The following is a 24,850-nucleotide window of genomic DNA, read 5'->3' as shown; positions in this document are numbered from 1 at the left end:
ATGGCTAGTGCTGCTATGCGCATATACCTAACCATGTGTGGTCGACTTAGTGAACTATGGTTGACTTTCGACTTGACCTTGACTAAGAACTTTGATCTTGATCTTTGACATTGAATTTTCATATTGCAATTTGTCGGCAGAGGCAGTAAAGAAACCACTTGGTAATCACGTTGTGTCACGTGATTTAATTCACAGTTGTGACGTCACGTAGGGGTATATATAGCCAGACCTGTGCGCTACTGAGCGTCGATTAGTCTTTGTCTCCATCAGGCCAATCAGTGAAGACAGATAAGCGGCTGTGAACTGGTGGGGGGAACTAAGAAACAATAAAAGATGTACCAAAGTTAAACCACGTTTATTAACGTGATAATCGGTTCGGCTGAGCTGAACCGATGACTAACTTTTTTATCTCCAGGTCGGTGCGTGAAAAATTATATAAAGTGTTCCACCTATTACTGTCAGCAATCTTCAAAACTAAGCTTTTTGAGTTAAGAAAGAAGCGTGTCTTCTCTGGCGTAGCATTGGAATAGAGCTTAGACGTGCTAACAAGCAGGCAGCTCAAGTAATGCTGAATAGTTTATTGTTTAACTATTACTGCTAGGCACCTTATCCACACCAGTTTTAAAATTTTCGAAAATGGCATGCATTCCCGTCACCGCGGCAGCGCAAGCAATTTTTTGTCCTGCACAGCCAATATCGAAACCACGTGACCAGGATGAGCGCTAGACACGCCTACGAGCGCACGAGAAAACACGTGACAGGCGCGCCAATGTGTGACGCGCGCTGGGAGGCGTGGCTAGCGCTCTTCTTGGTCTGGTCACGTGGTTTCGATATCGGCCCTCCGGAGTCGGGTAAGGAAGCCCTTAAAGGGGCTGCGAAGCACTGCTCGGGGGAATACCGGCTGTACTTCAGGTGGATTCTTTATGTGACACAGATGCTGACTTAAAAAGAATTACAGGAATCGATGCACAGGAACGGGTGTTATTCAGTGAATAAATTTCAAAATACAAGCAAACAAAACGCTACCCTCAACTCGATTTTGGCGGGGCTTCCCACTCCTATTTCGCTCTCCCAATGACGGCACCTGGCACAACCAATCAAAACAGCCTGCCAGAGCACGTCGAGGAAGTTTGCACTCCATGGTTGCCTGCTCTCTGTAACTCGTTCTTGCTGAGACTGGCAGCGTCGTTTACATGCCAGAGCCCCTGGTGGTGTATTTTTATTTTACTTGCTTTGCAGGGCCTTTATCTTAGACAAACAAGTAGTTTTTGTTGATCTGATATAAAACACCGACAGGTGACAAAATGTGTCTCTATTTATTCACACAATTTGTAGTATGTTTATTGTTTGTCCAATCATCAAGCTCGCGCCAGGTGATGTCATATCCGCTGCTAAAACTCGCCACTGTGTGTCGACACCATCAGAGCCATGAATTTGTTTTTGGGAAGACATTAAAATAATAAAAAACGGAATATACGCGGTATTACCGACGCTAATAGCACCACTGTAACTCATTGTATGCGATCAACAGGCAAAACAGTCAACTAAGATTGCGTTTCTGGGCCCCTTTAAAGGACTTCGTGAGGCACTACTAAATACACAGTAAATTGGCAAAACTTGGCGCTGGGCTAGTTGCTTAGACGTTCTTGAAATTATTAGCGCCAAAAAAGACGAGCACAAGGCGAGAGAACGACGACAGGACACATAAGAGCGCTTTTTTTCATATTTAGTTTATAGCACGGCAAGTAATTGAAAAAACACCAATAAAGAACACGATGAATCAGTGAAAAGGATAAGGAAGGAAAACGATCAGGACGAATAAAAACGTGCTCAGTACTTTCTCTAGAAATTCTCGCTCCGCAGAGTATATATCGAAGCACCGCTTAAACACTGTTCTCGTTTGTTTTTGTTTTTTATTTATGCCAAAGGCCTCCAGCAAAACTCTGGATCTTCTACTTGCACAGCTGCTGCCTAGAACCTTAGCTTCTTTCAACCGTGGCACACATTTGCACTCTAAAACATGCGGAACTAAATTCGCAAGCTTGTCTTGCACCCTGAAGTTTTTTGCACGATCGTTAAGGCAACGCCCCGTCTGCCCGATATAGCACCTTCCGCAGGAAAGGGGCATCAAATACACCACTCCTAACGCACATCCGACAGGCTACTTCATGTCGCGTTTTGCAACCGCGCTCATGATCACCGCCGATGCAGGAGCACAGCTTCGCCAGCTTATTTGGCGCCGAGAACACACGTTGTGCCTGCTGGCCACTTTTTTGAGGTTATGCGACACCTTATGTAAATCAGGCATCACTTCAGGCATTGTCTTCGAGCGTTCCGTACAAGCCATTTTTTGTCGGGGACCAAACTTCTTTAGGAGGGTTTCAGCAATAGCCATTAAAGTCGATCAAGGGAAGACTGCAGCCAAAAGGCGGTTGGCCTGACTAGCAAAGCTAGCATGCATTTGGTGTGGGCATGACTTGCGAAGCGCAGATTCCAGAAAGAGCGAAGCAATAGCTCTTTTTACACTCTTTTTACAGTACGGGCTCTTCTGTGTCGTGTCGTTGTTCTTTCGTCTTGTGTTCGTCTTTTTTCGAGCTGACATGTCACAGTAAATTGGTCGACGTATATTGACTACAGCAAAAAGACGCGAGCATAAGAAATGAGGAGAGACATGTACCGGCCCCTCTGTTGTGCTAAGTGCTCTTGACACTCTCCTTTCTTGCTACCACGCAACCGCGGCGGCCTCTTTCTCTCTTTCTTCTTTCACTCCTACCTTCCTCCCTTCCCTTACGGCGCGGTTGAGGTGTCCGCCGAGATATGTGAGACAGATACTGCGCCATTTCCTTCCCTCAAAAACCAAAAAACCGCAGCCGGCAACATTCTCTTCATTCACTTTTTTTTCTTTTTCTTTAAAGTAAACCACTACCACCACCGCCCACATAGGCATAGGGTGCTCATCTTCCACTTGGCAGTCTCTATAGCTTTTCGCTTAAGTTAAAGGTGCACCGAACAGGAATCTGAATTTGCCTTTTTACCGCGGGAACTCGATCTACCCGTTCCCAGCATTCTTAGAAACTTCGATTTATGGCCCTGTGCGGCCGATTTCCTTAATTAAATCGGATTAACGTCCTGCTCTCGTCTTTTCTTTTTTTTTTTTATTCTCCGCATACGGCGGGAGGAGTCGACCAACTCATGGAGTGCCTTTCAGGCAGTCGCGTGGCGACTTTGCTTTCGCTTTTATTTTGTGATTTAGGTTTCCGTGAATAAATAGGTCTAGTCAGAGACTACATAGCTGCAAATTAGGCCCACGGAAATAAAAATACGCGTGGACTCTTTGCTTTCGCCGATCACTACGTATCACTCCGCCGATGGCAGAGCGGCAAGCCGCCACTGGACTGGGTGAAAAGTTGGTCGACTCCTCCCACCGCTTGCGGGGAATTAAAAAAAAAAAGGCGAGAGCCCCGACGTTAATCCGATTTAAATTAGGGAAATCGGCCGCACAGGGCAATAATTCGAAGTTTCGAAGAACGCTCGGAACGTCTAGATCGAGTTCCAGCGGTAAAAATACGAGTTCAGATTCCTCTTCAGTGCACCTTTAAGGACAACGCAGCTAGCTACGGAAAGAAAATGATAGCTGTAACGTTGAGAGATCGGAAACGGGCGGAGTGGGTGAGGGAACAAACGCGGGCCAGCGGAGAAAGTGCACTCTGGGGAAACATGGCGGAAGTAGGATAGACGCTGAGGGGTAGGAAGCATAGAGTTTCTTACTATTACCTAGAGGGAAAGCTGGCAAGCCGTCTATGGGAGTTTGCATGGGGACCCCACGTGACCACCTCAGCCACCATGGGCGCTCAAAGCATCATGGGGCGGTGAGCTACTTGTTGCGGAACTGTACCTTTTGGCCAAAAAATAATAAAAAAATAAAGCTGTTTGATAGCTACAAACGTCCTAACATTCAATATCTTGTCTAATGATTGCAACAAACGAGCAGAAAAGCATTTAAGTGCAAAGTTTGCCTAAAATAAGACATGACTAGCTTTCCTATTGGCCAAGTGATGAACACTAAAAAAACTAATATTTCGTAATTAACAGGCGCACTTTTAAAAGTAAATATGTTTAAAAAAAAAATGTTGTTGTTTAGATACTTTAAGAGGTTTTTTAATGGCATTTCGGAAGAGTAAAACCTTTTATTGGCGTCGTGTGTCGTCGCGTCTTCACTACTATGGCTTTTGCACACTGCGTTCGCGCGAAAGTCGTCTGCGCACACACGAACTACGTTTTCGGAATGAAACGCCTTAGTACTGCCACTCTGTGTTCCCGAAAAACTACGACTGTGCCGCAACAAGTAGCTCACCGCCCCATGATGCTTTGAGCGTCCATGTTGGCTGAAGTGCAGCGCCGCCAGCTTTCCCTCTAGGTAGTAGTAAGAAACTCTATGGTAGGAAGAGTTCGGGTCTGGAGTCGCCTCCAGAGGATTTGTTGGGAGTGGGATAGGCGGAGGTGGGGAGGGGGATAGAGTCGACGGGCAAGGCGTGCTTGTTGAGTCAGTTCTGAGAACGTGTGTGCCCGCTCCCTCGAGAAATCCCGGCTGGGGTCGCCATTTGCCCGGCAAATAAGTCCTCGGGCTATGTTATCGGCGGCCTCATTTCCAGGATTGCCAGAGTGAGCCGGCACCCACACGAGCTCAATACGCCTATCGGAATTTAGGGTGCACATTCTCAATATCTGCCACGCGCGGGGATGGACGCGTCCGCGGGCGAAGTTAAGAATGGCTGTTTTGGAGTCGCTAACTATATAAGCCGCATTGGTTTCGGCAATGGCTATTGCTATAGCTGCTTCCTCTGTTTCTTCAGGGGTACAAGGGGGGTCTATGAAATTGGTAAGTGTGGGGGCTGCTGGATGGTAAGCCACAACTACTGAACGGTCTGGACCACACGCGGTGTCCACCCAGCGCACATCCTCCGAAGTGCCATATTCTTTATGGAGAGCTTTGGCTCGCGCGACTCGGCGGGATTTATGGTATTCAGGGTGGACATTCTTTGGAAGGGGTTTGACGATAAGCGCGTTGTGTATGGCGCGAGGGAGAGAGATTAAGTCTTTAGTGTGTGCGAGTATGCGAATTCCCAGAGAATCCAGTATATATCGTCCGCTTTTCGTGCCAGCCAGACGAGGTACTGTGTGTAGCGATGTGCATCTATAAGTTCTTATATAGTGTTGTGCATTCCTAATTTTAAGAGCCTGTCCATGCTAGTGCTCTTTGGTAGGTTTAGCGCTGCTTTGGTAGCCATACGGATTAGAGCATAATCAAGAGGAAGAAATGGGATTGGGCAGGGCATGTAATGCGAGGGCAAGATAACCGCTGGTCCTTAAGGGTAACGGAGTGGATTCCAAGAGAAGGCAAGCGTAGCCGGGGACGGCAGAAAGTTAGGTGGGCGGAGGATATGTTGTTGTTGTTGAAAACTTTTATTGTCCAACAGATAAGGACCACACCGCCTGGGCCGCTCTGTCTCACCCCCGTTTACGGGGGAGGGGACTTAAGAGCGGCCCAGCCGCACGGTATGGTCGCAGTCGATGCTGGCCGGGTTGGTTTCGCCGGCGGCCTCTTCTGCCAGTTGGACGGCGGTGAGTTGGAGCTCGGGGTCCGAGCTCCACGCAACAAGGTTTCCCAGGCTTCCCTACTGCTAATGTTTTGCGCCCTGCCTGGGGAGTAAGGGCACTCCCAAATTATAGGGTCGAGGGTTCCTCTCGCCCCACACTTTTTACATTTATCGTCCTCGTAGTCCGATCGGATATGTTTATTTAATACTGGGTTTGGGTATACTCCAGTCTGCAGGCGTCTCCACGCCGTCGCCTGACTCCTATTTAACGCCGTGTTTGGTGGGGGAAAACACCTCCGGCATTGCCTGTAGTGTTCGGTAATCTCTCGATACGAGATTAATCGCCCTTCTCTATCATGTTCGGCCTGAGCCACCCCTCCCTGTACAGCTCGGAGGTAGACATCTCGAGCTGCACTGTGGGCCGCCTCGTTACCGCTGACAGATTCGTGCGCCGGGGTCCAGATGATGTTGATCGTCCTATCAATCGCTCCTTGTGTTAAAATTTTGGTGGTAAGGGGGTTTACCCTCCCTCTACTGAAATTTTGGATTGCAGTTTTACTGTCGCTAACAATGTATCTAACTTTGGTGTCAGCGCAAGCGATCACTATCGCGGCTTCCTCCGCTATCTCGGTTTCTTTCCCTTGCATGGTGGCCGCCGTTTTGAGAGTGCCCCCCCCCCCCATCTAAGAAGTTTGCGGGGATACGATGGCCGCAGCTGGCAAAGAACAGGGTTAATTTTAGAGACATGGGAGAGGGCTTTGCCATGCAGTGGACGTGGTCAGGCTGATGATGATGATAGCTTTTTACTTCTGAAGCATCGACGGTCAAGTCATTTCTTGCAGCAAATCTCATCGTTTCCTAGGGATCCTTATCGACCGCAATTTATCATGGAGCCCGCATTGCACTCTACTGAAAAAGAAAGCTAACATCTATCGCTCATTTACTCCGATTTCTGGGTGGAAAATCATGGGGCTCGTCGGTCCAGTCAATGCTGGAGTTGTACAGAGCTCTATTTGTGGGATGCTTGCGGTACAGTACACCTGTACTCTCAAACACGTGCAAAACTAACATGCGTGCCCTCCAGTCAGTGCAGGGTCAGGCCCTTCGCACATGCCTAGGTCTGCCTCGGAGCGCATCAACACTGGGTAGCATTGCACTCGCCAAAGACCACCCAATCTCTACTTATATTGTCCTAGACTGCTTGCGAATGCACATACGTCATATCTCAAGGATTCCACAGCATCACCTTGCGCCTCTGCCACTGCAGAGACCTCATTCTGCATTTGCAAAGGTGATAACGACGCAACAGTCGTCGATCCCACAACAGTTCACCCCGGCAGCACTACCTCCCTCTCCTCCGTGGTGTATGCGGCTCCCATGTGTGCGCCTTGCTATTCCGGGGATAGCGAAGAACTCAAATTTATCGACGCCAGCCATTAAGCAACTGACACTGTCCATGCTCCACTTCGAATATTGGGACCGTACTCACGTCTATACGGATGGATCAGTAACCTCTACTAGTTCTGCTTGCGCTGTGGTCGTTCCTGCGCGACAGACTCAAATTCACCAACAAATTTCGCATCGGACTACCTCTACTGGAGCAGAGTTGGCCGCACTTCTTGCGGCGGTACAGTATACCTCACAACAATCACCTCAAAAATGGGCTGTTTTCTGTGATTCAAAAGCTGCCCTACAATGTCTTCAATCTGCCTTGAGACATAGCGACCATGAGCAACTTATAGCGGAGATACGATATCTGCACCACCAGGCAATCGAACAAGATCATGAAATCATCTTCCAGTGGGTACCAGGCCATAGCGGCATTGTTGGTAACGCCTTAGCTGACGATGCTGCTCGATCGGCTCACGATACAACCAACACTGTCCGCATACCACTGACAAGAGCTGACGCAGCAAGGCACCTTCAACTGCTCGCCCGAAACCTGACTGTAACGTCGCGGTCTGCCCCTGGAGGTTGGACACCCCGCTCGCATCACTTCAACCTCTTGCTCCAACATCATATACCATTCGGCCTCCCCCGCGGTGATACTACGCTGTTGTGCCGCCTGTGGCTGGGTGTGGCGTTCACAAACGCCCATTCCCATCTCATCGCAATGGCTTACTCTCCTGCGTGTGACCAGTGTGGTTGTGACGAAACGATCAGCCACCTCCTCTGTGACTGCCCTCGTTTTGAGCGAGAGCGCGGTTTCCTAATTGCTTCTCTGCTCCGAGTGGACTCGCGTCCTTTAACAGAGTCTAACGTTCTGGGGCCTTGGACACAACCTTCCTAACAACGGAAAGCGGTGAAAGCGCTCCTGAATTTCTTAAGGGATTCGGGGTTGCATTCCCGCCTATAATCTTTAGTTTTCAGTGCGCGCCCTCTGTCCCTGTGCCATAGTGGTCGCTGGACACTTAGAAAACTCATTTCCTTGCTGATCTTTTTCCTTTTTTCCCCTTTGTTCCCCTCCCCAAGTGTAGGGTAGCCTACTGGGCATCGCCTGGTTAACCTCCCTGCCTTTCCGTCCATTTCTCTCTCTCTTTCTCTACTTCTGAATTGCTCGCGGTCTTCTCTCGCAGGCGACTGGGCACAAAGCTCTGGACGAGTTATCAAGGGAAGCGAGGAACGGCACCGAACTGTACCTGACTGTGAGCGTGGGTGCCAGGCGCTACATACCTGACGAGACAAGCGCCTATCGCTCCGAGGTCGAGGGGAGCAACGAGACCCTCATCGTCAGTATTGCCGACGTAAGCTATCAACTTATGCAATTGGTTCTCGCAGATCAGCGTAAAGAAGAGAGGGGGGAACTACCGAAAGAAGAAGGTACCAGTCTTATTTAAGCCAATACCCGCAACGCCAACCACTCCATTACAGGTAATGGGGGGTAACAGGCAATAAAAGAAGAGTAATTCAGATGGACTGGAATTTCAAGATGTTCAGACAAGAACAACATTAAATGATAAGCAGCTACGAGTTTAGTACGGCAATATTTCGCAAAACACAGCTTTTATTGAAAATGAGAAAGGAAACGCGTTGTAGGGGCCCAAGTACCGCAAAAGAAAAAAGAAATCGACGGCTCTACAAAACAAGAGAGGGGGAGCTTCAGGCTGCTTAGATATTGGATTGTGGATTGCTAGGTCTTGACGTCCCGAGGCGACTCAAGCTATGAGAGACGCCGTAGTGAAGGGCTCCAGATTAACTTAGATTACCAAGGGCCGTCTAACGCGCTCTTACATACCCCAGCACACGGGGGTTGTAGTATTTCACCTTCGTCGATATACGGCCGCCGCGGCCGGGATCGAACTCGCGAACTTGGGATCGCTTTCTGAACGCCAAAGGTACACCCGGCCAATTCCTCAACTGGATCGGGTGTGGCATCGCTAAATGCACCTTGTAAAAGGTTCTTTTCGGCTACACTGCTAGCATATTCATGCTGTAATTTGACGTGTGAGGTGGCATTTGGAGGTCTTTTCTTTTACATGATATGTGAGTGCAGTACTTGCTTGCTTAGATAAAATTATTACAAATGTGAATCGTCCGCATCTACGAAGAGCCAAAACAAGCGGCATACGCAGCAATGGTTCTGGTCCATATGGCCTCCTCCTCTGGGTAAACTACCGCTCCTTTCATGGCGGACAAGTCGTTTACCCAGAGTAAAGGCAAATGCGCCACCAGAACCATTGCTGCGTATTCCGCTTGGTTCGGCTCTTCGTAGTGCCAGACGATGAATATTTCTGATAACTTTGATATAAACACGCAAGTACTGCACTCAAACATTATAAGAACAAAGAAGGAATCACTAAATGAAATCTCACGCGTCAAATTACAGTATGAATATGCCAGTGGTTCAGCCGAAAAAGACATTTTACAAGGTGCATTTAGCGATGCAACACACGAGCCAGTTAAAGATTTGGCCGGGTGTACACAGCCACCAAAGCAGGGATTGAATATTTTGATGCCTATCTTTTATTTATTTATTTATTTATTTATTTATTTATTTATTTGTTTACCAACAGCGCCAAGCGGCATTACAGTGGGGGAGGGTATACACACAAAAAAAAACATAAGGAGTGTCAGCCACGGAAACAAGTCCAAATTGCATTAAAACAAAGAAAAACAAAAATCGATACAAATTTCACAGAACCACGAAACTGAAATGATTATTATAAGGTAGAAAAGAAAACATCATTAGACATAACACAAGCAGTGTCTGAAGACAATTTGTTCCAATCGCGTATTGTTCTGGGAAAAAAAGACAATCGAAATACAGCAGGCACTGCGACATTACTTCCCTCCAGCCAATTGTAGTTATCCAGACTGGTGGCGCCACTTCCTCCAGCCAATGAGAACGGTCCTGTCTAGTGACTCCTCTGCCCTCCAGCCAATCAGCGAATTTTGCCCACCAGCCACCAATGTCAAGCGATCATGTGACGTCATCACAAACTTCCCATCGTGGCAGGTGGCAGTGTCGTGCCGGCGCCCACATTTCGCTGGCGGGCCTGTCTAAACAAGCGCTGCGCGCTCGCCGACGCTCAAAACAGGCCCAGACTTTCTCGGACAAGTCGCGACATGCAGCGTGACTCATCCCGCCGCCGCGGCGCCGACACGGACCCTTCCTCCTCTCCTCCTCTCCGTCGGTGCGAACTCCTCAGACGCTCGCCGGCTCTCGACCATTGGTCTAATTTGAACGGTGGCCAGTGATTGGAGGATTTGAACGGCTGGCTGCCGTAACCGTTACCAGCGGCTATAAAAACGGAGCCGCGCTGAACCCGAGCAGCAGACGGGCAGCAGAAGAGCCATCACGCCGGAGCTACGCCCGCCGCCGGGGCCGCCCTTCTTCTGTGTGCCTGCCCGTGGTGCTCTTGACCCTTGTAGCATGTAAAAGCCCTTGTACATACTGTACATAAAGTTCATTTGACTCACCGTCGCCTCGACCGTTTCCTGGCTCGGACTCCCAGTCCCAACAGTGGTGACAACGGTGGGATGCCAAAGTCCCAACAGTGGTGACAGCAGTGGGATGCCCCAGACCCAACAGTGGATGGCAGCTGCGGGATCGACCGGCGTCAGCTACCTCGGCGCGGTGAGTGCCTGATGTTTTCCCCTCAATTCGCCAGACTGCTCTAGCACACGTGATTGTAGTCTAGAGTAGGGCTGTGTGTGTAGAACTGTAGAGAGCTTTGCTGTTTCGAGCCAAGTCGGAGCGCTTTGAAACGAAAGCTGGTGCAGAGGGAGTAAACAAGGCGTTTTGGAAAGAATTACTTGCGCGTGTCATACTAGTAGCGCTATAGTAGTGAACGGCAAGGGAATTCTAAGAAAAGGGCAAACTACAAGAGGCTATTGTGTGCGATGGAGAACTTCAAAGTGAAGGAACTCATCGAAATTTGTGAAGAGTTGGGCATTGATTTGGGCCCCGCAAAACGAAAGCATGCGACTCTTGAGATCATGCGAAAGGAGAATGCAACGGCTGAGGAAGCCAATGAGGCCTGGGAAGAGATCACAGAACGCCGTGAGCGCGAGGAGGCCGAAAGACGCCGTGAGCACGAAGAGGCTGAAAAACAGAAGCAGCTTGAGCGCGAACAGGCAGAACGTGAGCGCGAGGAGGCAGAAAAACAGAAACAGCTTGAGCGCGAAGAGGCAGAAAAACGGAGGCAGCTTGAGATAAAACGGCATGCCCGCGCTAAGAAACTGATGGACCTGGAGCTTGAAGCACACGAGATCTTTTATGAAAGAGATAGAACATTGTCCGCTCTCCATGAGACCAACGGTCAGCAGCTGAGAGACAGGCCGCAGCCCTTCGTGATCGCCGAAGATATGGCGAAATATTTGGTGGAATTCGAGCGCGTCTGCGAGAGAAAGCGCGTCGAGCTGAATGGTTGGGCACAGAAGTTGGTAGCCCTGCTTTCCAGCGAAGCGTATGACGTTGTCAAGCGCCTGTTGGACGACGGCTTGGCGGATTACGATGAGCTGAAAAGCTTCTTACTGGCGAGATATAACGTGTCACCGCTGGACCTTCGCCAAAGGTACCTGCGAGAGAATAGCACCCCATCGTTTAACGATTTTTCGTACCAGTTTAAAGCCGACATTTTAGAGTGGCTCGAAAATGCTGAAGGGTCGGAAGATCGTGACGCAGAGGTAGAGTGCGTAGCTGTAGAGCAGAGCTGCCAGTGCGGCACAGAGGAAGGTAGTCCGTACGTGGCAGATGTAACTGCTGCTGTAACATTGGGAATTGCCCCGCATTCGCCAACTGAGAAAACCTCTACACCATCGGATAAGGTAGTCACAGCATCGGACGATGCACTAACAGAGGTCTCGCCCATTGAGATTGTGGCGGAGTTACCGGAAAGCGAATCTCCTAGCGTGTCGAAAGCAGGAGAAGTTGCCGAACAGGGCAGAGAGGACGTCCGTCTGGACATTAGTGAAAACACTTGCGCCGACGCAAGCGAAGTAGATGAGGACGGCACACCGTGTTGTTCAGCGCGTTCGGCAGAGATGCAGAAACCCGAAACTTACGATCAACGGAAGCAGGCGCATGGAGAGTTTGCGGACGCTGAGTTGTGCGTTAGTGTCTCTGGCGAGGAATGCAAAACGAGTCCCGTGCTTTCGCTCTGCTCTGAGCTTTGCGACTTTCCAGAAAGCAGCTGCAGTAGCGGGAACACCGCGACTGAGTGCAGAGCCGACCCTCATCCGCTATTAGCTGAAACGCGCCAGGAGCACGACGCGAGCTGCGTGTCAACACTAATGGCAGGAGGAAACACTGGTTCGTCTGCGCCTGAAGAAGCTAAGGCGCTGGGCGACAGTGGAGAACAGAACGTTCCAGACGACATAGGGGCGGTAGACGCCAACCCGTCCGAAAAAGATGAGGACGAATGCGCACTCAAAGACGCTGAGCAGGAAGAGCGCAGCTTTGAGGAACTTAGTGAAGGCGCCAAAGACAGGTCTGATCTAGGTAGCGCACGTGAATCGGCTGAGAATCATAGTGACATTGTCAGAGAACAGGAACCTAGGCGACGAAAGCAGCATGTGCTTCCTCAGGAGAAAATGATAGGAAAGCACGAGAAAGAAAGCTGCAACCAGAAGGAAAGTAACAGCCAGTTCCGAAAAGTGAGCTATCACCACAAGGTGACCGACAAACAGTGCTGCCGCCGAAAGGTCAGTAAAGGCAAGCTCAAGAGAGAGAGCTGTCACCGAAAGACGATGAAAGGTAGGCAAAAGAAAGAGTGGTGCCGCCGAAAGATGAAAGGCAGGCAGAAGAAAGACGGGCGCCGCCGAAAAGAGAGAAAGGGCAAACGCGCGAAAACGGGTTTCCACCATCGGAAGCGCCAGCGTCGCCGGCAAAATGACTTCAGTAAAGTCAGTCACGTTGTCAGCCCTGAAACTAGCGTCAGAACCAGAGCTAAAGAAATGTGCGAGGCATTACTATCGCGCAAAGCGAAGCGCATAAGTGTGTCGGGGCACATAGGTCTGGGCAGTAGAATAAACTGCAAAAAGAAATCGTGCAAACATTCGCGCGGAAAAGTGCACCACGGCACCAAACCGAGATTCAAAAGAGCGCTGCCCGGGAGGCGAAAAATTAAGGAGCGGGACAAGTGTGAATCTTGCCGCCAGCACAGAGAGAGCGAGACGCGCAAAGGCACGTGCTCTCATGCGGGCTCTCGCTTTCCGCTGCATTCACGGGAGAAACCGCGCTCCCACAGAGAGCGGCACGCGCGCGGAAGGAAAGCGCGTGTACGGCTCAAAGAACGAAAGATTGTACGAGGCCGCAGTGACAGGGGCAAGAAAATTGCCAAGAAGAAACCGTCTAAGCGCTCAGCCAAGCACAGTTATCGCGATAGAAAGCCGCGATTCGAAATGACGCCACTTAGTAGGCGTAAAATCAAAAGGCCGTGTAGAGGCGAACTACACACCGAGCGGAAAGGCAAACGGATGCGCGAGAAAGTCAAGACTCGTGCAAGGTCTGACTTGCCCCCACGAACAGAGAGAAAGAAAGAACGGTCCCATCGGAAGCGTTGCGCACTCGCTATGGTACGTCGCGACTGGCGCGCGAAGCGCAAAGAAAGGGACAAGTTGCCAGTCTATGAAAGCGAATCGCTCTCGTACTGTAGCTCCCGTAGAAACTGGAAAGACAAGTACAGAGAGAAAGAAAAGCGCGTATACCGCGAAAGAGGCAGAGACATTAGCTACCGCGGTAGTAGAGAGAGAGAAAGAAAAGCGCGTCTACCGCGAAAGAGGCAGAGACGTTAGCTACCACGGTAGTAGAGAGAGAGAGAAAAAAGCGCAGCACAGCGAAAGAGGCAGAGTCACTAGTTTCCGCTGTAGCGGGTGTCGTTTACCGTCCGTTAGAAGCGAGGAAAACGCGAACGTAGACGCACTAAGCCGTGTGTTCTAAGCAAGGCTGGCTTCGCCTCCTCGTGACCTACATTTTGTCTCTTCGCGAACAGCTGTTTTAAGTTCGCTCGTAGATCGGGGAACAATTTATGTCCTCATTTGTGGCCTCAGCTGTGTGTTCTGGCCGAGTGATCTCAAGAGAGCGAATTTATTTTGCATTCATTTCATTCCGATTGTTTCATGTGTTTGACACTTTGTTTGAGTTAATTACTTTCAAGTTCTTGTATCCCACATGTGTCTCTTGTAGAAGAGGGAACAAAAAGGGGACAGAAATATAGCCAGCAGAGTTTTTTTGACTTGAAGTCTGGTGTTTTGACGGGTGACGGAGGGCACTTGCTCGTGTTGGGTGTTGCCTGTTGTCGGTCGGTTCTTCGCAACCTGCAGAACGATCAACGACCGATGCTGTGAAGCAAGCTCTTCCGAAGGACTGAGCGAAGCTGATCCAGTCACCTGGGCGACAAAGCTGCGGAGCAGTGATCCTGTCCTGACGAGCCGGACCCGTTCTCGGAAAGGAGCCTGGAGCTACCTGCGGCTGAACATCGGACGAGAACTTGGAGGAGCCTGGCGTACGAGCGCGCCCCGCATCCGAGCCACGCGGAAGTAGCTCGTCTTCGTGGCGCATTGTCTGGCGGCGGTGGTGCTGTCGTGCCGGCGCCCACATTTCGCTGGCGGGCCTGTCTAAACAAGCGCTGCGCGCTCGCCGACGCTCGAAACAGGCCCAGACTTTCTCGGACAAGTCGCGACATGCAGCGTGACTCATCCCGCCGCCGCGGCGCCGACACGGACCCTTCCTCCTCTCCTCCTCTCCGTCGGTGCGAACTCCTCAGACGCTCGCCGGCTCTCGACCATTGGTCTAATTTGAACGGTGGCCAGTGATTGGAGGATTTGAACGGCTGGCTGCCGTAACCGTTACCAGCGGCTATAAAAACGGAGCCGCGCTGAACCCGAGCAGCAGACGGGCAGCAGAAGAGCCATCACGCCGGAGCTACGCCCGCCGCCGGGGCCGCCCTTCTTCTGTGTGCCTGCCCGTGGTGCTCTTGACCCTTGTAGCATGTAAAAGCCCTTGTACATACTGTACATAAAGTTCATTTGACTCACCGTCGCCTCGACCGTTTCCTGGCTCGGACACCCAGACCCAACAGCAGTCAAGGCAGTGGCGCATCGCCCAAAACAGCTGCACCACTGCGCGAGGAGTGGTACGAGGACTCCCAGCAATCTATGAATGCAAAGCGCACAACGATCGATTCCGCATAAGGGGCACGTAGGCAGAGCTTACGCGACAGAGCAGTACTTGCACGGGAGTGATCCTTAAAGGTGCAGTGAAGAGGAATCTGAACTCGTCTTTTTGCCGCGGGAGCTCGATCTACACGTTCCGACCATTCTTAGAAACTTCGACTGATTGCTTTGTGTGGCCGATTTCCCTAATTAAATCGGATTAACGTCCGGATCCCGCCTTTCTTTTTAATTCTCCCTCGTACGGTGGGCGGAGTCGACCAACGCGCGGAGTGCCTTTCAGCCAGCTCCGTGGAGGCTTCGCTTTCGCTTTATTTTGTTTTTTATGTTTGCGTGAATAAATAATTTCGTTCGCAGATAACATAGCCGCAAAACAAGCTCGCAGAAATAAAAATACGCGCGGTCTATTTCCTTTCGCGTATTACTACGTAGTACTCCGCCGATGGCAGAGCGGCAAGCCTCCACGGAGCTGGCTGAAAGGCACTCCACACGTTGGTCGACACCGCACACCATGCGGGGAGAATTCAAAAAAAAAAGCAGGAGCTGGACGTTAATCCGATTTAATTAGGGAAATCGGCCACACAGGGCAATAAGTCGAAGTTACTAAGAATGTTCGGAACATGTAGATCGAGTTCCCGCGGCAGAAAGACGAGTTCAGATTCCTCTTCACTGCACCTTTAATACGCCTGTTCCACGGGCAGTTTCAGTGCCAGTTGAGTCAATGGACATCCAACTCAGTGGAGGTCGGCGAGTGCCCCACGGTGGTTTTCAATGACCATTGAACTCGATGGACATCGACTCAATGGAGGTTCGCGATCAACCATTGGAATCTCAAGGGCCATTGAGAACTACCTCGTACTCACCATACGTTGAAAAAGAACAACACACAAAAACTGGAAATAAATAAAAATATATTTTTGGTTTAATAGCCGAATTTTAGACTACATCAACGCGTTCATAAGCTAATTTTATTCGGTAGTCAAAATGGCAGCTCTGTGGAATGTGTGGCCATCCGGCGGTCGCATGCAAACAAACCGACGCTGTTCTTGTTGTACGACGTCGCGGCGTATCAGTGTCTGCGAATGAGAGGAAAATAGCACCCCAGTCCGCTTAATGGACCCGTTAATGCTATTGCGTCATAACCTGAGGTGTCCCGTCATTTTTTTTAACTGCTGGCGCTGACATCGAAGTAACTTTAATACTATAAAGGAACACTGGGAACTCCATTCAGACTTCGTTCTCAGCAAAATTTGAATCCTTGGCTTTGCTTTCGTTACATTACAATATTAATGTTCGTTCGACAGCAGAAGACGCGCTTACTGCCGTGAAATTTGGTGTTGAAGGTGGAATATTTTTTTCCCGCCGGCAGACTCAAACTCGTAGAATGGCGGTGTGGCATAGGCTCAGGGACCTGAGTGATAAAAATGCTGACGTCATCGCACTTTGATTGTTTTAAACGGCCGGGTATGGCGATATCTTTAGTTTAGTTTTCGGGTTTTTCTAGCAGGCAAACGCTGTGTTTTCAGCGAGAGTAGTCTCGCCATTAGAGAGTAGCAATGAATCCGCGCAGGCCAGCTCTCATTTTTCCTCATTGTCGTCTGAAACGCGAGCTCACTGTAAAGAAGTCGTGATGCATATGCCTATTCACCTACTGTATTTCACCCTTTCCTAATGATCCAGTATTGCAAGAATAAGGACTACAACTTCGGTTTCTCAGAGGCTAACCCGGTCGCGCCGTTCTACTATAGCGATAAGGAAGAAAGGTTCATCGCCTTCGACGACGAACGCTCGCTGGGAATTAAGGTAAGCGGCAAATCATTGCCTGTCCTTTCAAGGCGGAAGCCTTTAATGCCTCATCGTTGTAAGCAGGAGTTGTCGACAGAAATTATAATTTATAACGCACTATTTTTGTCGACACTTAACTACTGCCATTTAGTCTGGTCAACTACAACGAAAGAAAACATACAGAAACTTAAAATCTGCCAGAAACGTGCCTTGCGTGCTATTGCTAATGTCCCTTGTCATCCACACACTTCCGATTACTTCTTGCGCTATAAGCTTCTTCCCACGGAATGCATTTATCCTTACCGTCTATCTTGTACATATCGCTCATCCGTATCGGCGTGCAATCACAGCATCCTGAATTTGTTAAACCTTCGCCCCCGCACTTACATTTACAATACAAGTCATAGTGACGCATGGGTGGTGCCTCACTGTCGTACAGAGTACGGTCGCCAGTCCATTTCGTATCATGCTGCTATTCTTCTAAATAGCCTTGCGCTCATAGATACCTTCCCGGAAAAATTGTCATTACGAGCGCTACATGCACATTTCCTTGCAGCCAACATCACATGATTCTCTTGTATGATTGCGTTTTGTGTTTTTCTTGGTGCCTTTTATTTTTTATTGGTGCTTTTTTGCTGTAAAATGTCTTACTTTTCTGCTACCACTAAAGGTAACGTCTTTTCCAGAATTTTAAAAAATTGAAAATTATTGAACTGAACGTGTTTTTAATCTGAGTGTGTTTGAAATTTTTATCTTTAAAACCTGATGTGTTCTAGAATGTGTGTTTCGAATGTATTTAAAACTGCATGTGCTTTCATTTGGAGTGATTTTGTTCTGTAGGGTGCAAAAAAAAAAAAAATTTTAGGTCTGAGAGGAAGTGTGAAATTTAATTTCTGTATGTGCACGAGCAATACTGCCGAACTGTACATAGAGGGGGCCGGGCTTTGTCAAGCCGCAGTCATGCGGCTTTTACCCGTCACCCCCTTTTATCCTTGAGAGAGAAATAAAGACGATTTGATTTGATTTGAAATGCCACGCTTTTCAATTGGTCGAAGTGGTCGTGACGTCACAGTGCGCGAATTTCAAACGGGGCCAAATGTACTGCAATCAATTAAAGGGATCGTATAGTGATGCTCCAAGTAAGTGGGACTGAGTTTAGTTAATTACTTAATTGACCAATTAGCCTAATTAACCTTTCTAGTCAGACCAGATAAAGAAATAAATCAGATTAGGAAATTGGTCGAGTTGGGGAACCGAACCAGGGTCTCCGGAGTGCGAGACGAGCACGCTAACCACTCCGCCATGCCAGATCGATGGTTTGGAATGAACAAAGGCGCGTCTAGTGAATACGGTGTGTTCATTCACTCCCATCTTCCTCCCTTCCCGTTACGGTGAGGTTCAGGTGTCCACCGAGATATGCGAGAGAGATACATTTCCTTTCCTCAAAAACCAATTTACCAACGAGCAAGGCGCAAGGCGCAGAGCCGAACGGGCGATGGCGTTCTGTGGACTCCCTGGCAGCAACACCGCGCTTAAGGCTTTCGCCTCATCGCATTTTAGGTCAACAAAGCGCCCCCCTGAATTTTTGTATGTCTTTTGGTGGCCCTTATAAGTGGCGCACAATCTTTGTTAAATGTTCTGTATGGCGATTCCAATAATCCGTATTTTTTTCCGTGTAGCTCATATCGAAGAGATATGAACATACGGAGTCTATGCGGATATTACGGACAACGCGTACGTCAAATTCAAAACTGATATTTTTTGGATTGGAAAACGTTTATTGTCAGCACTGAGCCCTAGTGGGCATTATACTAGGTGGCTTCGAGCCCATGGCTCTTGGCGACCTTGTGAGCCCACTCAGTGGCCCGGACTTGCGTCAACGGGTCTGAGCTGGCCAGTATAGCCTCCCACCGCTCTAGAGAAGGGACTGGTAGTAGGTCCGCCGGTGGCGGCGCCTTTTTGCAGCTCCATAAAATGTGGTCATATCCGGCTATCTCGCCGCATTGTTTGCAAGTAGCGTTGTATTGTGTTGGATACATGTGTGCTAGTCTCGACGGGCTAAAGAAGGCTCGCGTCTGGAGCCGACGCCACGTTACCTCCTGGCTTTTGTCGAGTTTTTTGTCTGGTGGCGGATAGATCCTCCTTTCCAGTTTAAACTGATTGGTGTATTCGTGAAATGATATGAATGCATCTCTCGTGAAATTTGGGGACTCGACCCGGCTCACTGCTCGGCTGACATAACCTCGAGCTATACTGTGAGCCAACTCGTTTCCCCTGTTCCCCGAGTGTGCCGGCACCCATATTAGTTCCACCTCTCTTTGGTCCCAGTCTTTATGTCTTAATATTCGTTCTGCCTCCTGGGAGATCATACCCCGCGCAAAATTGTTGATAGCCACCTTGGAGTCGCTAATTATGGTGACTGCTTTGGTGCTGGCCATTGCCATGGCGATAGCCGCCTCCTCCGCTGTCCCTGAGTTTTTTGTTTTGACCTAATGTTTCACCTGAGTCGTTCACGGCCACGACCACAAAGGAGTCGCCTCCTTCGTATTCCGCCGCGTCTACATAGGTTGTGTGTTCCGAGCCTTCGAGCTTGGCTTCAAGGGCCTTTGCTCTGGCTCTCCTCCTGCCTTCGTGAAAAGCAGGGTGCATGTTTTTTGGAAGTGGTTTAATAGTGAGTAATTTTCTAACTTTGGTCTGTAATTTTGCCTGCGCGTTTCTGTCCGGAATTTTATCATGTAATCCTAGGTTGCTCAGGATCTTTCTCCCCAGGGGTGAGGTCGCAAGCCTCCTTAATTGCGCAAATATATGTGCCTCGCATAGTTCCGTGGTGGTGTTGTAGATCCCCAGTTTAAGAAGTCTTTCCGTAGGAGTGCAGTGGGGCAGCCCCAATGCTGCTTTATATGCCTGCCTTATGATCCCATCTATTTTGTTCTGTTCCGCCAGCCCTAGCTTGAGGTAGGGAACGGCGTAAACTATTCTGCTTATCACGAAAGCCTGAACCATTCGGCAGAGATCTTTCTCTTTGACGCCCCGTCTTTTGTTAGCTATTCGCCTTATGAGCCTGGTTGTCATGTTAATTGTGGACTTAAGCCTGTTTATTGTCTCTGTGTTCTTTCTATTGTCCTGTATTATAAGTCCTAGGACCCTGATTTTGTCAACTCTGGCTACCGGAGTCTCATTTACCAGTACGTGAATGTCTCCTGCGTTGGTATCGCGTTTGCTAGCCCCCCGGATCACCAGAAGTTCGGATTTGCTTGACGAGCATTTTAGTCCTGCCCATTCCGCGTATTCCTGGACAATATCGATCGCGTGTTGGAGATTTTGTTCTATTTCCCCATCGTTTCCTGTATGCGTCCATATTGTTATGTCATCCGCATATAGCGTATGGTTTATACCTTCGACAGTCTTCAATAGCGGCGGTAGGTTCTTCAACGCCAGGTTGAATAAGAAAGGAGAGAGCACTGAGCCCTGCGGAGTTCCCTTATCTCCCAGCTTAATAGTTTCTGACTGGATGTCTCCTAGATTTATTTCTGCGGTTCTGCCGGTTAGAAAGTCCCTTACGTAATCGTAGGTCCGCTTTCCAGGGGCAATCTCCGCCAGATTAGTTAGTATGACCTCGTGTTTGACGTTATCGAAGGCTTTATGTAGGTCTAGGCCCAGTATAGTTTTGGCGCCCCCTTTGTTGGGCGGGTCTATGATGTCTGCATTGAGCTGGAGCATGACGTCCTGCGTGGACAACTTGCTCCTGAAGCCTAGCATCGTTTCAGGAAATACCTCCCTTTCCTCTGCGTATTCCTGGAGTCTGTTTAATATGACATGTTCCATCAGCTTCCCCAGGCAAGACGTTAGCGATATCGGCCTGAGGTTGCCCACTTCAAGTTTCTTCCCGGGTTTTGGAATAAAGATTACTTTGGCATGTTTCCATTGTGAAGGTAGACTACCTCGTTTCCATATCTCATTTAGGTAGTCTGTGACTGCCGTGACCGAGACTAGATCTAGGTTCCTTAGCATTTTGTTGGTTACCCCATCTGCCCCCGCTGCCGACGTGGTTCTTAGTTGACTCATTGCTCTCCATACCTCCGCTATCGAGATGTCCTCATCTAGCTGTGTGTTCTCTGCTCCTTGGTAAGCTGGAGATGAACCCCCTTTGTCTGTGTTAAGGTACCTGCTCTTCAGTTCCTCTAATAGGTCCGCGGCTGTTCCCTGGTATTTGTGAATCAATCGTTTAAGCTGCCCTTGTGCCGCCGACTTTGTTTGTCCTGGGTCTAGTAAGTGGCGAAGAAGATGCCACGTGTTCTTGCACCCTAGCTTTCCATTCATTTCATCGCAAATTTGTCCCCAGTGTTGACGCTGAAGCTCGTTTGTGTAGTCTTCTATCTGTTTTTCGAGTGTCGATATTCTCTTCTTTAGCCTTCTATTGTGTTTCTGTTTTTTCCACCTCTTCAAGAGGCTCTCGTGGGCTTCCCACATGTGGGCCAGCCTCGAGTCTGTGATGTCATGTTCGGTGGTTGGGGTCTCGAACACATCATACGCGAATCAAATTGAAACTATAAGTGGAGAGCATGAAAAACAAAAAATTTATGAAAAGGGTACTAATTCCAGAATTTGGTAGGGAGCAACGCCCTACTAAACCGTTCCGTGTTGGCTGCGTAGGCGGAATAATTGAAACAGAGAGTCCGTGTGATGTGAAAAACATGGAAATACGTAAGCTTTCCAGGTGTTTTTATTTTTCGTTCCTACATATCTTTTCGGCACGGTTTGCGTATGAATATCATAAGGTATGAGTGAAGTCATATGGAGTGCGCGTGTATGCCAGCCTTTCCGCATGTGCTTACCATCTAGTTCATATACACTCCGTATGTTGCATACGCTGTTCACATACAGGCCATAGGGAAAGACTGTGGAATTGCGGGAATTTCAATAGGAACATTTCAATGCAAGGCTTCGGCTACAAGCAAAGTTCGTATTTCGGCTAAACATTTTATGCGCACAGTCATGTGATCCCCGTTGCTGAGAAGCACTTTCTACTTGGCTTTGAGTTCATCTCATTTTCAAGTGCTTCTTGGTTCGATAAGCCGTTTCCTCAATAGACGTCATCAATTATCATGAGTGCGGCTTGAATGCGTGCTGCTCGTCGTCTTGTTAAATAGTATTGGTACACGGCGTCTCCTTGACTACAATTCTGCATTACTGACCTCAGCGACAGCACGACTTGCGTTTTGTAGCGTGAGCTACATTGCCGACAGTGTCGCCGTTTCGCGTGCTTTCTTGCACGACCACACTGCGCATGCGCGAGGAGCAAGTGACGTCACTACGCACAGCTGGCGTGCCTCGCCGCGCGCGCGCTCGTCTTCCTTTCCTTAAAATGATCGGAGTGTAAAACGTTGACAACGCCAACGAACACAATGAACGCCGACGGCCTATGGCTTCAGCGCCGCATGAAATGCTTTTAGCTCCCGTTGTTGGCAGTGTGGTGACGTCACGCCGAGACCGACAGCCAACATCCGGGCACTGAATTCCACTCATCCGGGCACTGAAACGAGAGCATCTGGGCACCGTACGAGATTTAACGAGACTCTCTAAGCGTCGAGTTCGAAGGGCAAGGCATCGCGCCGAGCGGGTGGTGGCGTTCCGTGGACTGCCTGGCAGCGCTACAACACGCTGTCGCGTTCCACTCCTAAGTAATTAGTCACTAATTAGTAATTTGTCATTGCTTCGTCATCAAGTATGCGTGACGTAATTCAGTGGTGACGTCACCAGTGTCACATAGGCAAAGTGGTGCGGAAAACGCTTTCTCCTCTACGCACTTTAGACAGTTTCGAACGCGCTGCATAAACATTCTTGTCAGGCCTGCGTCTCGTCGTGTCCGCGTACGCTTCTGCATCGTCCTGCATTTCATGCTTACTGTACTTTCGGTTACGGGGGAGGCAGAGATTTTTTTTTTCCTTAACCTCTTTTTTTTTTTTGTGCACTACAGGGGCGTATAACTTCGACAGCGAGCCGACCGAACGCGATACCTTCAAAGTAGGGTAAAACCTAACCTCGTGACGTGATGCTCGTGCCCGCCTCTGGGCGATGAAGCATGTATCTGCTGCCAACGCTGATATTCGCGCTGTGAGGACAGGGGCCAAGTGCTGGCTGGTGGCATTGCATTTCAGAAGCGCGTCAGGAGTCTTGGAATGCCGATAAAGTAGTTAATGAGTAACTACACTTGGTTCTGCAATGGTTGTTTGCTGAGGGACAACAGAACAAAACTAAGACGACAACGTCGATATGCTCGGCCTGTAAATTTTGGCCGAATAAACGTCTTCTACTACTACTACTACAACGTATCATAAATGTGAATGAGTGAGTGAACTTTATTTAGGGTTTTGCGCACAAAATATAATCTCAAGCGGGGAGCCATAAGAGGAAGCTGATTTAGCCATGCTGACAGGCCATCTGGTCCCCTATGATTCGTAAACCTAGGGCAGAATTGCTGGCCAGTGGATTATAAAGCGACGTCAGTTAGTTCATCAAGCATCAGCATAACGAGGTAGTTTAAAGACTGTAAACTGACACTAAGTAGCGCAATATTTTGTGTCGCCGAAAATGAAGACTTGTTCGCAAAACATTCTCTCAATAGGACTGGGCCTGAGTTGAGGAAGGGGCTGGGGATACAGCTATGCTCTGTCGCACGCACACAACATATTGCACAGGCAGAAGCCTGGGCAAACTTTAGCTTACGGCCACCGAGCACAATTCGGGACCACTGCTGAAATCGAGGCCACTGATAACACGAACTACGATAACACCTTTGACGGAGCAGCGGGGAAAGCATCAACAGCAACGAAGCAGGTTTACTAAATAGGGTGGTTTCTCTCGGTGGCGAAAGTATTCACTAATATTGTCACTTTACCATAGTTCACCTCATTTTGTCTTTCCTGTATCAGCTCTGCAAAGGAAAAAAAGACCGCACGGCAATCGACTACGGCATCGCCGTTTTCGACACTGAAATGGATGACTGGGCCGACAAGTGCGGCAAAGGTGCCTACAAGAGGCTGAAGTTCGTCAGGAGGCTTGTGGACTACTTCAACAACAATTTCACATCGGCCAGAGACTTCGAAAATTGCGGAAAATGAGCTGGCTGAGCCTGTGGCTAAATGACTGGCGCTGAAAAGTAGCAGGTGTGAAGGGAGGGGTCATGGGATGAGTGAAGAGTGATAATTTTGTTCGTGTAAAAGTGCTCAGTGACATGTTACAAAAAAAAAAAACGCTGTGTTGCGTTTTGTTCGCGATGCCCCATCTATTGTGCTGTAGCTGTGGTAATCTCAGCCGAAATTGCCAAACAACTTCATTTTTGTTCAAAAATAGTTTCGGAGGGCACTAAGGCTACCTACGTGTTGTGAAGGCGAAATCATAGATTTCTTTTTAATCCACTCACAAATTCATTCTAATTCACCCCTTAATGCTCCCTAATCCGTTTAATCCAACTTAGTCCACCAGATTCAACCCTTAATCCCAACCAATCCAACCTAATGCGACTTAATTCGTCGTAATCCATTCTTAATCCTCCCCAGCCCACCAGAATCCACCCGTAATCCACGACAATCAACCGTAGTCCAACTTAATCCTAAGTAATCCATTCGGACCGTCTGGCGTGGACAACGCCCTCTTTATACCACCTCCCCGCACTACTGACGCCGCCTGCTTCTCTTCATGGGGCTAGTAAGGCTTCCACCTTAAAAGCTACTTAGTTTACTTAGTTGAATTAGTTTACTGCTTACGATGTGAAATGCGAAATGTACTGCATGTAATAAACGGCAGGTCCTAAGCAAGAAAAATCACCATAACATGGAGTGCTTCATGCCACG

At 49.0% G+C, this 24,850-nt stretch overlaps 1 protein-coding gene across 2 annotated transcripts in view; it reads left to right on the top strand.

Moving 5' to 3' along the window:
- LOC149335341 (uncharacterized) overlaps window positions 1-24,219 on the top strand; it is a 31,978-nt gene extending 7,759 nt beyond the window's left edge. The window contains exons 5-7 of one of the 2 annotated variants that reach the window (XM_089552025.1): window positions 8,174-8,341; window positions 16,893-17,015; window positions 23,930-24,219. In XM_089552025.1, the coding sequence (XP_089408151.1) occupies window positions 8,174-8,341; window positions 16,893-17,015; window positions 23,930-24,118 (480 nt within the window). In that variant the 3' untranslated portion in view covers window positions 24,119-24,219. Of the gene's footprint in view, window positions 1-8,173; window positions 8,342-16,892; window positions 17,016-23,275; window positions 23,346-23,929 lie in introns of those variants that run through there. The other variant, XR_016284056.1, reaches the window with a different exon arrangement.
- Window positions 24,220-24,850: the final 631 nt, after the last annotated feature.

The sequence above is a fragment of the Amblyomma mixtum genome, chromosome 7, assembly GCF_055824585.1.
Source record: "Amblyomma mixtum isolate Tamu chromosome 7, ASM5582458v1, whole genome shotgun sequence".
In the NCBI taxonomy this organism is placed as follows: Eukaryota; Metazoa; Arthropoda; class Arachnida; order Ixodida; family Ixodidae; genus Amblyomma; species Amblyomma mixtum.
The sequence above is the reverse complement of the archived record's forward strand: the minus strand, read 5'-3'. Positions and strand labels throughout refer to the sequence as shown.